The 17802-nt window shown below is 40.5% G+C and overlaps 1 protein-coding gene across 2 annotated transcripts in view; it reads left to right on the top strand.

Moving 5' to 3' along the window:
- The window catches only part of tnmd (tenomodulin), a 60937-nt gene extending 44053 nt beyond the window's left edge, over positions 1 to 16884 (top strand). For both annotated transcript variants that reach the window (XM_077578091.1, XM_077578092.1), the window contains 3 exons: positions 6617 to 6770; positions 8030 to 8136; positions 16393 to 16884. In XM_077578091.1, coding sequence (XP_077434217.1) covers positions 6617 to 6770; positions 8030 to 8136; positions 16393 to 16602 — 471 coding nt within the window. In that variant the 3' untranslated portion in view covers positions 16603 to 16884. The remainder of the gene's footprint in view (positions 1 to 6616; positions 6771 to 8029; positions 8137 to 16392) is intronic.
- The last annotated feature ends 918 nt before the right edge of the window (positions 16885 to 17802 follow it).

The raw sequence follows: 17802 nt of genomic DNA, 5'->3' as shown, positions 1-17802 counted from the left end.
GGATTCAATCAATCAAAATCCCCATTTTTTTTCCCGTGTCACAGTGCAATTCACTGAGTGGGCAGCGTGTTCAAAGAGAAAATCCACACTCTTATGCGCTCATTTCCATTTTACCTTGTAGCTGAGAAGAAGAAGCTGGCAAATACGCAGCAAAGACACTCCATTCAAAAACATAGTCAGCCAAATGTCAGCACAAGCAAAACTTAAGTCTCAGGGTTTTTTTTTCAACTTTAAGAACACAAGCTGCAAACGAAAAACCAAACAGGCTTTCGTTTTCCTCTCATCTTCATGTAAGATCCATGTTTACAGATATCAATTGCTGGGCCAACACCATATGTGCACACAATTTGTCTTTTTTTCAGCCCTTTGAAGTGTAATTGGCTGAAACGGCAGCTCTGAAATGAATCATCATAAGCCAACCAAGTGATCGGGGCAAGTTATTGGTAGCTTTTAGGATGACTGCCATGAAGATGATTCTGTTCCATGTTCAGTGGAATCCACATTTCAGATGGTGTTTTTAAGTCATGGCGGGTTGTAGTAGCCATATGTTATAAAAGTGTCACTCGACTGTGGTATTACGAACAGTGGTGAGAAGCAACAATTCCATTTTTATTTCTATCAACTTTTATTTACTTCCCAGCTTTGTTGTTTCAATGAAAGCTTTCTAGTTATAAGCCATGTTAGAATGTAGAAAGTAGAAAATCTGATTAGGTCAAAGACTTTTGCAAGGAATTGTATGGTGGTAAACGACAGAACTGCCATTTTTGATTGGCAAATATGTTCGAACATATTTGCTAATACGTTTAAACGTCTAATATGTTGAAAACGTAATTGTAGGCAAAATAATAATAATAAGCAATTTTTTTCTTAATTAGCTCATTTTAATTAGGCTAAAATTTTAGCATTGTTTCCCATAATGCCACAGGGTACTTGACTTGCGCATGTACAAGTTTAATTTAAAAAAAGCCCTTTTTTTTCAGCATTTGGCCTCCATTATATCAATATGTTTGAAAATTAAGTAAGTAAATATTTATTTGTGATTTTTATGATTTATTATTTTGTCTGCACTGCATGATTTCTGCTGGGCATTTTGTCTCATAATGCCACTGGATATGCACATTGACAACCGATGGCATTATGAGAAAAATGTTTTAGGCATTTAGCCTACAAGTACAAGTAACGTATTTGCAAGTACGTTCGAACGTATTTGCAAATATGTTTAAATGCATTTGCCAGTCAAAAAGGTTTACTCCACGTTGCCAGTTCCATTATTCCATAGTAAACAAACAATTGCCCTTGTTACTTCATTAACGGAAGCTAAAAAAAAAAAAAAAAAAACTTAATTTGGTAAGCTGACATTTTTCCTTTCTTCTCAGTGTGATAATAAAATTTAATCATATGCAGCCAACATACATGTGGAAATAAGTACATTTTCAAAAGATTTTTTTTTCAGTCATCTATATGTCAAGTTCAATCACATTTAAAAAAAAGTTTTCCTGGATCACTCAACTTGCATGCCACTGTGTGCTGCTACTAAGGTTTTTTTTTTTTCCCATCTTCACCCTTGACGGCACAGGAGAACTGCAGTAAATATTATCGTGGGGGCTGTGTTTAGAAAATATACAGTGACCTTGGCCTGACCTCACCAACAATAGACAGAAGCCCCTGAACCGTCCTCTGTGAGAATCCTCCCACGTTTGACCTGCCGAAACTCAGCACAAGTTCCTTCTCAAGTGGTGGAATGCATGAAGCTCACAGGGGTTAAAGCCGAGCACTAGTGGCTCCTCGCACAACCCAGCCGCGGGCTTTCAGCGCGGAGGGCTCAGAGCAACCACGGTGGGCTTCACAGGCGCGCCGAAAAACAATAGAAAAATGGTGGAGAAACTGCAGGCGACTGATAACAAAATCCAGCCTATACGAGGGCACCACCAGGTGACAAACATGAATTGTTTGCCAGAGTTTCCCCCGCCCCTCCCTTTTCAATTTGCCTCTTCCATGCCGCGTCTGAGGGAGTAATCCCTGAGCTTCATTTCACTTCCCCCAGACTGACACACAAGTCGCCTTCCGCCTCCCTCACAGCCTTTATTGTTGGATGCTGCCTGCTCCATTTAACAGTCACTTAATATGGATGACCAACGCTTTGCCCGCCATTCGAAAACCTCCCACTCAGACGGCTGCGAACATGAGTGAATAGCAAGCCAGTATACCAAAGTCGTGCAAGAATAGTGGCTGGCCCCTTCCTTAGAATCCGCCGAGAAATCAGATCAGAGCACAACACCATAGAAAAGTGTGTGATGACAAAGTATCGAACAAAGTAGAAGAAATGCATTGTAACAAGAGGCTACATGTAGGAGACACTCAGGATTTAATAGGGTGAATATCACACTCAGTCCACGCTGGTGAGGCATACACAACCGATAAAAGAGCTAAAAACAAATTCCAGTTTAACATTGTGTGCTTATTGCTACTGTGCTTGCATTTAGCAGTCCGTATTAAGTAAGAAGACCTTTTTTCTTTTACTGAGGAAAATGTAATGAATCGGGGTTTGTGCGGAGGTGTCAGGAGGATCCACATAAAGGGAAGCAAGACAAGAGTGCTCTTAAAAAGAACTTAACTTCAAAAATCTAATTAAAAAAAAAAAGGAAAATAACGCACTTTGGAATCATCAAAAAACTAAATTAGCAGAAGTTCAAAACTACAGATACAATGTAACAAACAAACAGACTAAACTCGCCATGAGATGGGTATATGAAAGACTATTGAGGCTATCTGAACCAAAGTCGCTAGCATGTCCAAGCTAGAAGGCTAAGGCTGTGAAAAGTGCATCCATAATCTTTCAAAACAATGTCGTGTGGCGGTCTATTTCATTGGCCAAATTGTTCTTGTTATAGTTTGTGACAGCTCTGCGCCCAAACTAATAAGCTATCAGGACAATCACAGACAACTAACTGGTTAACAGTGCGGACTGGCTAGCACTAATTTAGATTTCAGCTGCTATAATGAGCTAGCCTAGCAGCACCTTAAGCTGCTCATTCATCTTCCTTGTTCTGGCAACTGGAAAATAGCTAAAACTTGCCCACATTAATATTGTATAATGAAAAATATGTGCGTTTTCTTTTTATTAATAGCTCCATTTAGAGGCGGGAGTATGTTGTTTATGTTTAGGATGAACAATATTACGATGAAAAATTGTAAGGGGACTACACATTTAGGAGAGTTGTAAAAAAAAAAAAAAAAAAAAAACTAAAAAAGAAACTCTTCAATTGAAATTAAACCATTTAGACAATTTAATAAATGAATAAGTAATAAATGTGCTTATATTATATACAATTGGCTGGATCCCAGTCCAGGGTGTACAATGCCTTTCACCCAAAGTCAACTCTGATTAGCTCCAGATGGATAGAAAATGGATGGATGGATTATATTAAAAAATACAGTTTCACATTTAATCATAATAAATTTCATTAAAGTTATTTTATAAATAGCATCACAGAACATGATTTATTTTCCATTGACCTTGTTGCTAATATGGTTGCTAAGGCGGCAAACATCAGAAATGCCTGTCCAAAGCATGATTCATGAATGCATGGGAGGAATCCTTGAGGATAATAAGTGACTCGTCATAGCTTCATGGATATGATATTGCAGAGTTGAAATGCCGCTCGAGAGACAAAAGTTGCCAATATAAAAATGTCAACTAAAATTCATGGCATAGCGCAGCGCAAAAAAAAAAAAAAAAGCAGATATGTGCGGCAAAGCTCCTGGGTGTCATGATAAAACATTTGTTGATCTCTGGCAAACATAGCAACACTTTAAACAATGTGTCATGGCCAATGTTTCCCCAGTTGGCTTTCTGTAGAAGGCGAGGGTAAATTCATTAACAACAAGCGTACAAGCGGCACGTAATTAAGTCAACAGTACTGTAGGCGGAATGTCGTACATACGCAGGGAGTACTCATCACAAAACAAATCATCATTATTTCCAAGGCCTAATAGTTGATTAAAAAAAAAAAAGATAAGTTGCTTGTGTTCTAGTAACACCTGATTAGTCAATCGTCAAATGGAAAAGTGTGCATAAACCAAAAGGCTGTACTCATGTCTTTGTTCTTGTCAACTGGCATTTCAAAATCCCTGCCCCATGCTAAAAGGCTGACCTTTTAGCACACCTCCCTCCCGGGTGAAAACCCGACCTCCCCGCCTCCCCCTTACAAGTTATTGCAGTCGTTTCTCAGCTGTGAAAACCGAGTCATGTTGCAAGCCACGTGTCGTGACCTCCATTTACTTTACACTCAGCTTGAGCAGTTAAGAGGTCCAATTAGAGCGGGCTGCTTTTGTTCCTCAGCTTTGACTTTGATATCTGAGAGCTGACCGACTTAATGCTAGCGCCAGTGGCGTATGGTGAGTTGCCACCATGCGGGTGAGTCAAACAAGTTACGCCCTTCAACCTTAACCTGGACACATCCAGTACTTGAGCATATTTAGCCCAACATAGTCTCTCCAGCGTGTCCTGGGTCGTGCCCGGGGCCGCCGGTGGGACATGCCCGTAACACCTCTCCAGGGAGGTGTCCAGGAGGCATCCGAACCAGATGCCCGAGCCACCTCAACTGGCTCCTCTCAACGCGGAGGAGTAGCGGCTCGACCCTGAGTCGCTCCCGGATGACCGAGCTTCTCACCCTATCTCTCAGGGAGAACCGCTTGTATCCGGGATCTTGTTCTTTCGGTCACGACCCCAACGTACAGGTGCCTAGTCGGGGGGCAATAAATATGCCCACACCTGCTCTGCACCTCTCACCGTGGGAAACACCAGAGTGGAAGCGAGTCCAACCCCTCTCGAGAGGACTGGTACCAGAGCCCAAGCAGTGTGTAGAGGCGAGTCCGATTATGTCTAGTCGGAACTTCTCTTCCTCACATACCAGCTCGGGCTCCTTTCCTGCCAGAGAGGTGACATTCCATGTCCCAAGAGCAGGTCTCCGCCCTTGGCTGCCGCCCATCCCACTAAGCACTTGACCCCTTTGGCCCCTCCCACCGGTGGTGAGCCGATGGGAAGGGGGACCCACTCTTCGGGCTGAGCCACCAGGCGCTCGCCAACAAGCCCCGCCGCCAGGCCTAGCTCCAGAGGGAGGCCCCGGTGACCAGTGTCCGGGCAAAGGAAACTTAAATATACAAAAATGTACATTAAAAGTTTTCATACTCTTGTTTACATTAGAGTGGAAACACATTTTTAAACTAATAGAAATATGGCTGCATCTTTTATATGTTATCATTGATACAGTAATTTCATAACAATTGATAAAATTTAGTGAAAATTAACAGGATGTACTGTACTGTAAAAAAATGAGTGCGATATTGATTTTTGTTGAGGTATTTTTTCTGCCACTAGATGGCATCATTGCATTTGTAAGACATTGGTGGCAGCTCAGTGCATTTTTCTTTTCATATAAAGAGCTATCTAATCTTTAACTGAAGTAACTTGTGAAATTCTGCACATTTTCGAAATTGTAAAATGCCGCTTGACCCCAGTCTCATTATTAGCCTCAATATGCATTATTATTATTAAATGTATTACTGATCAATTTTGACGTGGAGGTGTCTGCTGTGTTGCGACTGGAATTCCCCCAGTACAGGCTTTCCAAGGGGTGGTCATTAATCGCACATAAAAAAAATAGTGGCATTAAAGGAACTTTAAATTAACTAAAAATTAACACACTAATTTCGACTCCCCTAATTTATTTATTTACTTACTTATTTAATTAATTCTAATGTAACCACTTTTCCTCAATACACCACTGCCCTCCACTAATTTAGGCATTAAAAACAAAGTGTGTCAAATCCCTGATAAGTGAAGTTGTGAGTTTTTTTGCTACCAGAAGGTCTCAAACTGGCCTATTTTTAACAAGGAGTGACAGGGGCATACAGGGGATACAAGGCGCACAGCCCGATATTAATGAGTCCTGCTCCAACGATAGCCCCAGGATCCAAGTCTAACTAATGTGCAATTAAGTTTTAAACTGAGGGAAAATCACCTTGTAAAAACATTTGTCAAGTGAACTGTTCTTCTGGCTGCCTAATTAAAGAGGAACTTGGAAGTCTGTGTGTTTATTTACATATACATGAAAATAAATATGTGAACTGTATTAGCGGAGAGCATTACCCCGGTGCCTGTCATATGTCTCTATTAGACAACACTGACATGTAGTCGCGATCATTAAGCAATAATAGTTTACTTTACAGCTCATGAACTATAATACCAACAAATTAAGCTCAGTGATAGCGCTTGGATGCCAAGCGATGCGTCGCGGCAGAGCGGGGAGGAGACGACGAGGGGGAGGAGGAGAATGCAAGGCTTTATTGTGTCTGTCACATTAAACGATACTGCTGCCGCACGCGCAGTAATGAAGATCACTTGCAAAGTCATTTGAAAGTCAAATCATCGCTGTCCGTGAATTTCAATGATGTGTAATAGAAAGAGAAAGCTGCGGGCTTGATGGAGGGAAGGGGGGGAGGCGGAAGAGGGTCAGGCAACAGGAGTCAGGAAGTCGTCCCATAGAGATGATAGATTAAAACAAAGAGGCTCACGATGTGTGTGGGGGGTGGGGGCGGGGGTTGTGTGTGCGAGCAGGTGGATGCCATGGATAACAAAATGGAGGACTCCCTAGTGTGGGTTCCATCCGAGGAACCCATCGTTGACCCGGCGTTCCTCTTCCAGTCCAAGATCTGGGAATTCTGCCAGGAGCTGCCCATCCACTGGATCCATCCCTCCCCCCTGAGCGGTGAGGCATCGGGGAAGGACGGGTGGTGGGGTGGTGGGGGGGCTTCTAAGATTAAATGTGCACTTTAAACACACGGCCTGGTGGGTGTGTGGTGCCGCAAGGCATGTGGATAGTTTATAGAGGTCACATCAAGTACAGGATTGAATACACATTCAAAAAATCTATTGAGTTGATTCACACGCTTATTTTAATTTGACAAAAGTTCCTCTATGTTGTGTCATTTCAGACTTCATGGAATACTTGACTCATCGAGCCAGTTTCAGCAGTGAAAAGTTAATATTTTGTTCAGAAATAATTTGATAACTTCCTTATTTTTCATATACCTTTAATAACTCATTTTTCCACTTGCTGTCGACTGAAAATGACATCACCTGTGCTGAGGAAATAAGTAACGACCAATCATAGCTCACCTGTTTTCTGGGTTTGATCTGTAAACTGAGCCATGATTGGTCGTTACCTACGTCCTCAGCACAGGTGATGTCATCTTCAGTGGACAACAAGTACAAAAAATGTATTTTTTAAAGGTGTTAATTGTACATGAAAAATAATGTAGTTGTTTTTTGAGAGAAAAAAAATTAAAATAATTAAGTTACAAAGTAAGTAAAAAAAATTCACTTTTTACTGCTGAAAATGGCTCATTTCTATTCCCCAAACACAAAAAATATTGTGTTTGGGGAATATAAATTAAGCAAAACAAAAATCCACACGTCTTTATCTATCTCACTTGTGGGCTCCAGGTGGTGGAGTGGTACCGTCACTTGCCTCCGATGCTGTCGACTGAAAATGACAAAATGATATCACAGTGCTAAGGGCTCAGGTAACGGCCAATCACGGCTCACGTGTTTTCCGGCTTTAGTCATGTGACAAGCTCAGCCATGATTGGCTGTTAGCTGAGCCCTTAGGCACCGTGATGTCGACAGCAAGTGGCAAAATGGCCGCCTCGTGTGATGGATTAAAACAGGTGGATTTTGCTGCTTTGTTCCTATTTCAAAAATGTAATATTAATCAGAATATCATGTTTTGACTTTTGTCAGGGTGCATAGAACATATTGTTGCAAAGAGATTTTTGACTTTTTTTTTTACACTGTTAGATAAAAGACTGTGTCGACTCCTTAGTAATCTTTTCACTGCATTCCTCAAACTAGTGAAGTTCAAAATACATTTGTACAGATAAAAAAGTGTACTTTACGTTATCCAGATCACCGTTGTATGAAAAGGGAATTTTCATTTTCATACTTGCGTTTCTGTTTGTGATTCAGATTCGGAGCTGGAGGAGGAGGAGGTAGAACACGTGGACGCCCCCGACACCGAGGTTAAAGGTCACCGTTCCGCCCGTGAGGTGGAGTACCCTCCCGTGAATGACTACGTAAGTGCGCTGTAACATCCGAGGAAGCCGTCGCCAGTTACAGTCGAGTCACTTCAATTAGCCGCGGCTCTGCCTCCACTTTGTCCGCATATAAATCGTTCACTAATTGATGTTAAAACTGACTTTGTGCACCAGAGGGCACCGCGATTGCTCTATATATCTGTTTAAGTAAGGCCAGTTCATTGAAGACTCGCTTAATGTCCCTCCATTAATTGAGAGAAACATCCAGCCTCTCCGAGGCAGCAAATTGTGCCTAAAGCGCCTCTTGGTGCCTTTTCTCACTTTGCAGTGCCACGCGTCAAACAAGGAGCGCGCTCAAGGTCACAGATAACTTCCATTTATAAACAACGCTTTAATTATCAAAGTGTACAACATGAAGGGGGGGGAACGACAGACGGCATATTTTGCCGCGTGGCATCTAAACCACACAGCAGTGCAGGATTAATTATCCATGACTGTGTGCGAGAAATATTTCAGGCAGCGACATAAAGGAAAGCACACCACAAACTATAACTACACGCACACACGACACAGCACATTTATCACTTACACGCGAATGGCCACTAAAGCAGCGGCGCTGTCTCCTCAGAGCCGTGCGACACATGGGCAGAAATGAGACTTCCTATAATGGTCACATTTATCAGGACCGTCCCAGAAACACTTCTCAATACTCCTTGACTCCTATTTGTGAGAACAATATGTTCCTTCAAGAATTTAGTAGGGAAAAGTTAAGGACTAAAGTATTTTGTCATAGAGTGCCAAGAGCGCTTTATTAACTCATTGGGGGAGGCCTTTAGTTGAACAATGGAACTAAATAGACTTTACGTAATAATATTAACTCTTTCACTACCAGACGTTTTCAGAAACGGGTTGTCCCCAGTGCCAACCGATTTAAGCATTTTGACTGATCTTTCAAGGTCCACAGAACATGTTGTGTTTGGACTATGGAAACACACATACTACCAAATGAAAGATTGGACTCTCATCTTTCATCAGAAAAAAAATGTTTGTTTCTACCTTATTCCATTCTTCAGTAATCAACAATAGAAAATGATTACTTTCACCGAAATTCTCTGTTTTGAAACAAAAAGCGGAGAAAACAAGCTTTTTGTGAAATGTTGTTTCATGCACTCTAGTGAATTCTACACTTCTTTTTGTCCATGAATGATGCCACAAACACCTAAATAGTGCTTTACTTCTGTAAAACGCTTTCACCAACAATGAAAAAGTGTTTTTTGATTGCAAAATACATTTATTTCCATTCAACAGTGTAACAATTTGACAAAACAATTTCGCGAACTATTTACAAATGTGTGCAACTGTGGTACTACTTACAATTATGTGGATGTTTCAAATACAGTTTTTCTTTTTATAACGCTCCCCTGCGTGCAAGGAGACGCCGCTGGACTCGCACAACAGTTTACTTTCACTTTGTCCGTTTCGCGTGCAAACGTTACACTTTCTTGACGGCCTTTTTTTCCGGGGAATAAATAGCAAGTAGCAGACTGTACCCACTCCTCCGATGAATATGCATTGGACTCGGGGCACTCTTCGTCGTCCGATCGAACGTCCGCCTGTGCGTGCTCGGTTGTGCTCCGCGTTACGACGCCGGCATAGCCGCCGCGTCAGCGGTTCCAATTTCGCCGTCAAGTTCGGATTCACCTTCATCATCATCGATGATGGTCATCGTCGTCATCAATGTGCTCTTTTAGCGTTGGTCGATGCCTTTCGTCTTGTAAATGTAGAGCTGCTTGTAACCGCTCGCTACTTGCAACCGCTCGCTACTTGCAACCGCTCGCTACTTGCAACCGCTCGCCTCCTCGGCCATCTAGCTCCGCCCGCCTAACGTATTCTACTGCCGCGTCAATGCTTTCCATCCACGGAGTCACCATCATCATCATCATCATCGATGATGATCATCGTCGTCATCAATGTGCTCTTTTAGCGTTGGTCGATGCTTTTGGTCTTTGAAAAAAACGGCTCGGGCGTGAGCTCCTCACAACCGGTCGCCATTTTTCCTTTGTTTTCCATTCTGATCTCCTGCTTGACGCTCTAGCTCCGCCTCTACTGACGCCCACCCGATCTTGTCAAAAGAGAGTCATCGCTGCCCTCTAGGGGCCAAAAATAGTCCTTAGGCACAACATACCTAATTGAAACTTTCACCACAGATGCGGAAGGGTTCCCTCTACCCGTTTCAAAAAAAATAAAAAATAAAAATTGGATGACGTCTTTTGACGTCATTGGCAGCCCTCTGTAGGTTTTTACTTGACGTCTTTAAACGTCAGTGGCAGTGAAAGAGTTAAGTAAGGATGGGCGAGTACACAGTAAGTACGGAAGTGTAAATTTAACTCCCATAGTGTTAAATTGAACACTTACCCTAAGTTTATATAGTTCTCACCAGTTCCGAGTTAAATTTACACTTCCAGAAGTGTAAAATTTTAACTCATTGGTAGAGTAAAATTACAACACCCATATTGTTATTATTTGACACATTAAAGTGAACTTTTTGTCATGTTTTCTACTTTCACCAATCAGTGTTCTTTTTTCACATTATCAGTGTTATTTTTTAACACTTAAAAGTGTTATTTCCTTTCATTTTTTGGTATTAATTTCTCACAGTTTTAGTTACTTCTTGACAAGTTTGTATTTTCCAACCCAAATGGAAACAGTGGTATTGAAACCTAGTAGCTAGTACTTGGTGGGCACAACACTAACAAGTACGCCATGAGATAGTACATGTTTGATGCCGCAAAATTCTTTCTTGTAGGTCTAGTTCCCGCACGACTCACGGTAAATGAGAAAAGAAAGAAAAGAGCCCGGATGTATAAGGTAACTCAGCTTGGAGTCAATGAGTTTGACTCGCTGAAATAACACCACCCGAAGAGATTTTTCTTCACTTTGAGTGTTCAAAACACACCCAAATCAACACCCAGTAACTCAAAATAATTAACACTAGATTTTGAACTCAATTTAACACTACAGAAATCGGTACTACAGGTATCGGTATCGCGCCAATACCATAACACATTTCACGGTATTGATACTCGCGACGGGTATCGATAAAAATAATGACACAACACAATCTGCTCCAGATACGATTTCTCAGTGTATGACTCCAAATGGGCAAAATAAGTCAACATTTGAGTGCAGCTTCTCCTCTAAGAGCACATTTGTAAGAAATGATACCTGTTTGGTTCCCTGCGACAGGCTGTCAGATATATGGCGATGACCTTTAACACGGCTGAACGTGCATCACACTCAGGGTGTCCCAAATGGAATAACTGCCACCACACAAGGCTGAGGGGATGGCGTCGTTGCCCTTGACCTGTATAGCAAGGATGGGATTACAAAATGGGAAGACCATAAACATTCAGTGGTCGCCCCCAAAACATCACAGTTTTATGGGGGTTTTTTGTTTTGTTTTTAAGAAAAGCTTCTAAAAATGTGTATGTGCTGTAGTATCTGTGTGTTGGATGCGTGCCTTTAAGGGGTATGGCCTAGTGAGTGACATCAGGGGTTTGTCTGTCTGAGTTGAGGGCAACAGCAGCTCCTTGCGAGTGCTATCATTTTGCATATCGTCGCTGTCCAATGAAAAACACTTATGTCCTTTTTTTGTTCGTTTGTTTTTTTACATTTTTTTGGTGTGTCTGCATCCACTTTCATCCCATAAATAAAATATTGTAAAAAAAAATAATAATAAAAAATAAAAAGACAAATAAAAGACAAAAATGCACTTAAGTCTTTTTCACAGGACAGCGACGATATGTGTGTCTGACTTAAAGTACTGAAAATGCATTACATTACTTCAGTTGTTGCATTTTGGCTTTCAGTTTACCCGTGGCGGCATATCTGAAGCGATACACACAAACACATGTTCAAGCATAACATTGAAAGTAAGCTGTAGCGATTCAAACCTTGTAGTTTAGCCAAAGAAATTGCTATCGCCTTATTCAATTACATCCACCTTGGCGAGATGCAGATCTTTGGCGTTACGCTTCACAAAAAGCAGGATAATGGCCCTGAATGTTATCGCACATATTTTTCATGTAAGACCCATACACGCGCTTTAAACAGTGTGTGTGGTGTTTGTGTGTGTCCGGAAAAAAGCAAGGGAAGTGGTGCTTTCATTTGTTACATCCTGATAGAAAATGACAATATGCTAATGTTAGCTTACCCTGTTGCTGCACATTAGCTCAAGACATAGTAGCATACTCCAAAGTGACCAACAAATGGATGCTTAGAACAGGAGTGACAAAGGTTTCATCACGGGTCACGCTAAGTACAGTATGTAGCAAAGCGTTAAAAATCCTGATTCAGATCAACCTATAGGCGACTCGTTTTAAGATCATGATTGTTTTTTTCCCGTTATACAAATAAAAAATGACTTGACAGTGTTTTCATCCAGTTTTACAACGGATGAAACTTTTGAAAATCCCAGAGGGACAAACTTTTCCCTCATTGAATAGCTGACACATTTTTGGGCGGTTGATTGTGCACGCTAGCATGTGTGCTCAAATCACACGTAGCAAAGGGAGCTAATGGTTCTTGCTCTTCATTAACGCTGCTTATTTGTGAGCGACTGCCTCAGATTTCCCAAGGTGAGCCATTCTTATCACCGCAGCGTTCCCACTAGAGGAGCCGACTCAAAGCCGCAGTGATTAATATGTGCCCCCCGTTTTAAGAGGCTAGCTCTGATTAATTGTCTTTAAGGTACAATGCTGCCTTTTGGCTGTTTGTTTGATTTGTTTTCTGCTGCGCCGTCATTTGAATAAAACATTTTCTCTTTTTTCCAAGCAGTGTCCCGATTCGTTGTGTGCGAAACGGATAAGATAATCATTGACGGGTTTGCTGTTGTTTCCATAACAGATTGTTGACAGCCAGCTGATGACCCTGAAACTTGACTGAAACAATAAATCATTACAAGTCTACCTCAGTGTGTCATGGTGATAAATCAAACGCGCCTAAACAAGATATCATCCGTCGCAGCATTTTTATGTGTTTTAGACCTCGTAGGTTTGTAGTTTTATTCGATTTATCAGAGCACACATCGGAAGGCTCCAAAAATTGGTCATGAAAAAATGCTATGTTGCTACGTCGCTGGCTGCGATGTCCACCCGCTAACCTCAAATGTGTATACTCTTAGATGTGATCAATATCAGTCTATATCAAAAAGCACAAGGCTAATCTGAATAAATATGATGTCGTCTTTATGCCAAATCATACAACTTGACTACAAGGAAGACATGCTAACCACTATGTGAGTCTCGCAATAAGCAGTTTCGCGTCACTGTTTGAAAGACAAAATTAGCATTTCCTGCCTCATCAAAACACATTGAATAGCATGACAGAATCAACCGGCAAGATGGTCCCAAAAAGCTTCACTGGGCTCATTTCTCCTAACATGGGTAGCCAGAATTCAAGGGAATGTGTGCGCTACTTAGCAGCTAGCTAGCGAACAAGCTTCGGCTGGCTACTAGTAAGATGTTGTGCAGTCGCTCCTAAATCAGTACAAGTCTGTGGTGGTGAATAAGCTCCATTTCTTACGCATATCATTCTCACAAAAGGGATGATGAGGAAAGATGGAGAAGCCATGCTAATTGCTAAGTTAACCTGAGACTGACATAGCTAACGTGCTGAATTAAGTAATTGGGTGATTGAGTGCACTTTAGCTGAAATCGTGTAATAACTGTCGAGAGTTTGGAGGGAAAATCTACTTGCTAAACAGAACCGGAAGTTAACTTATAACTTCCGTTACGGTGTATGTCAGCCAAGAGGAGTGACTTATAAGCTTAAGTTATGTTATTTGTTTGTTTTAACAATAGAGTCCTGATTTATGATTTCGACTTTTGAGGTCTGAGCGTTGCTGCCATTTGACTGAAGTCGACTCTTCCCAAAGAATCTGGCAGCTTCTTCCACAAGTGAAGTCGGCGCGGGCTCGAAGCGACACGGCCTGATTGTCTCCGAGGAGCCATTTACTAAAAGAGATTGAAATGTGGCGCAACGTGGACCGAGGGCGGTCGAGTTAAGTGGCACTTCTCCGAAGCCCATTAGGCGTTGCTCTTGATCAAAGGCCCGGGCCCTGCGAGTCTTCCAGGGCGTGAAGCAGCCAGCACAATGGTGAACGCCAGGGGTCATTAAATCTACCTAATTTACCTTTCGTTTGGGCTCCAATTGGCCCCTCTATAAATTTAGAGGCAGCCAGCGAGTGCAAATGAAAGAATCCTTGTTAGGCCGTCATTAGCCTGCTAATTGCTTTAGGAATGTGATACATACTCAAAGTCAAGGTCAGGAGGAGGGTGCTCATTTGGATGCCGTACGGGGAGGCAGGGCTGACGTTGCGGCGGAGTTATGAGGTCAGAGATGAAGGAAATTGAAATAGTGTAATTATGCTGCTTAAAGGCACGTTAGAGCATTTTGATTGACGATCTCTGCGACGGACAAGTCAGAGCTGACGCTTTTTGGGTGTTTGCACCGCCGCCATCGTTGACCATGTTGGAAAGGTCAAGGGTATCGCATCATGTTTTATTCCCCTGAGATTTAATCAAAGTCATATGTCACATTCATGCGTCGTCATGGGTATCGATTCTTTTTATTGATCTTCACACATATTCCGCTGACATGTGACAGGCGCAAGTTCACCAGATGCGTTCACACCTTGAGGAGCCGCTATCGTAACCTTAGCCCGCTGCGAGGTCCCCGGGGTAGTTCTTTAGATATTCTATAAAAAATTATACAACACACCATGACTGCTTATACCTTTTCTTACATTATTTTGAAGTGACATTAAATAGAGCTGTATCAAATGAAAAATGCACCCAGTAGTGCTACAAATGCAAAAATAAGAGGCACAGTAGCCTACATATTTTTGCACAAATGTAGTGCTAATATATATATATATATATATATATATATATATATATATTTTTTTTTTACTGTACTGTAATTCCATTAAATTACATTGCAGTAAATATCACCTATCTTTTTTTTTTCTATCACTATGCCTCTTATTTAGATTGATATCTACATTTGTAAAATAATTAAATAAAATTATTTTTTTACTGTAATGTAATTTCATTAAAACACCTAGCAGTTAATGTCATCTTTATTTATTCATTTACTTTTTTCCTATCACTATGTCATATATACCTCTTATTTAAATTAATATATACATTTGTAAAATGAATAAATAGATAAATAAATAAATAAAATACTGTAATGTAATTTCATTAAATTACATTGCAGTAAATATCATCTTTCATTATGTATTTACTTTTTTCCTATCACTATGCCTCTTATTTAGATTGATATCTACATCTGTGCAGATCTCAAAACTCAAAATCAAAACTTAAGGCTCTATTGTGAAAACAAATCACACTGAAATACATATTAAAGTACATATTTCAATATTCTATATAAATATGAATATACTCTACTTTTTTTATAATCTTCCTCTTGACCACTCCTCCCAGCTTACGTATGGTATGCCGTAACGTAATCATAACATTTCTGGTATAGCCATGTGTGTACTGTGTAGCATTTTTTTTATTTTTTGTATCTTGTTGCTCTCCAAGACACTAAATTGCACTACATAATTACATTTCCTGCTATTTTTCTGTTCAAAGTTAGATACGCTTCGCTTTAACGCTGTTCCAGCCAGACTTCTGTGAAAAGTGTACTCCATCACCCAGGCACTTAAATCCGGTCTTTCACATTAGCATTAGGTTAGCTTAGCAATTAGCATGGCTTCTCCATCCTTGCCTCCATTAATCACACCTTGTAATCTGTAAATTTGTGGGAACAATACTTGTCAGAAGTTTATCTTATTTGCGTGTTTAGCAGCAGTAGTAGCCAGCTGAAGCTTGTTGCTAGCTAGCTGCTGCAGCCTAATTAGCACCAATTATTTTTGGAAAAACATACAAATCTGTGAGTCTGTTTTGCTATATATGTTTTGTTTTGTATAGTGTGTGAGAATCACAAATTGCTGTGTGAAACCGCTTATTTCGAGCCTTGTGTAGTATGAAGGAGTTGATATCCAGCATACCTTAAGGTGCCCTATTATGTAGTTATGAATGATTATGGGTTTGTAATTAAAAAAAAAATTACGCTCACACACAATTGGAAAGAAGTGGTATGATTTCGGTCCATTTACCACGTGTTACTTATCACCACTATTCCAGTCAATAAAAAGTTTAAAATTGAGCTGTGGATGCCATGTTGGTGATAATGACTCAATCTGATGTCCACGCCCCCCAACAGAGAGCTGTGGGCCTGGAGCTGGACAACCGCCTGGATGAGCGCGGATACTGCTGCCAGTACTGTCACCAAGGCTACCGCTTCTGCCGGCGCTACCACGTGCCCCTGGGCGGCTTCAACCCGTGGCCGTACTACTACCGGGGAGGCCACGTGGTGTGCCAGGTGGTGATGCCGTGCAACTGGTGGATCGCCCGCATGCTGGGTAGGATCTGAGAGGGGCGTTGTTGTCCGCCTCCAATCGTTGCTTTGATGCATCTTTTGCACCACTTGCAAGATGAAAGTGGACCGACCGCCGTTAATTATTTCCTGAGCTGAGCATTGGCCGCAGGCGTGCTTGTCACACTAAATGGGCCCTGGGGCATTTTGGAGGCTTTCTTAAAAGGCAGACGTCATTTATCATTTCCTTTGCTTTTATTTTTGGGACATCCTGTATAATGCATGCTACAATGTTTGGACCGTGTCAAATAGTTGAGGAAAATGTGTGCTACTTTTTTTTTTTTTTTAATTGCTGTTATGTATGGCTAGTTACATACAGTATAGCAGTAATTTAAATTGAGGTTTTTAACTCATTCACTGCCATTGACAGCAATACACATCAAAAATTAATTTGAACTATTTCTATTAGTTTAAAAAAAATTTCCATTTTTGTTAACAAGAGTATAAAAGCCTAGAATTGTTTTTGTACATTTAGAACAGATTTGTGATTAATCGTGATTTAACTAGTGAAGTCATGCAATTAATTAAGATTTTTTAATCGCCTGTGTCGCTAATTTCTAATCTTTTCTTTTAAATTTGTATTTTTTATTTTTAATAATATCTTCTTCTTTTTTAAAGAAAAGATTATAAAAAATTAGGGGCATCAGGCGATTACAATTTTTAATCGTAATGATTCGCATGTCTGCACTAGTTAACTCACAAATTTTATATCTGTTCTAATACAATAAAAAATATATAGGTATTCATACTCTTGTAACAAAAGTGGGCAAAAATTTAAACTAATAGAAATAGTTCAAATGAATTTTTGACGTCTATAGCCGTCAATGGCAGTGAATGAGTTAATAGACTTTTTAATGTCCCTTTTGAGATATTTACAAATTTAGTGTCCTTGTAGCTGATCCTGTAGAACGCATGCCTATGTCAAATATTTCAGTACGAAAAAAAGAAGTGTTTTTATATTATATTTTTAAAAAAGTGTTTTTACATTCATTGGCTCTGAAAAATACAGGATTTCGACCCGTTTGCCCGCCATTCATTCCAATGTAATGTAGCCTATATATAAATGTATAAATGAATAACATTTAACCTGTATTACTCTATGAATATTTGTCTGTTTTATAGTAAAATTGCTGTTAATAAAATTTAAATAGAAAACACTTTTTTCTTCATAACTCAACATTAATTGTCCAAAGAATA

This window comes from Vanacampus margaritifer, chromosome 10 (assembly GCF_051991255.1).
Source record: "Vanacampus margaritifer isolate UIUO_Vmar chromosome 10, RoL_Vmar_1.0, whole genome shotgun sequence".
Lineage (NCBI taxonomy): Eukaryota > Metazoa > Chordata > Actinopteri > Syngnathiformes > Syngnathidae > Vanacampus > Vanacampus margaritifer.
This window is presented reverse-complemented; position numbering and strand designations above follow the sequence as displayed.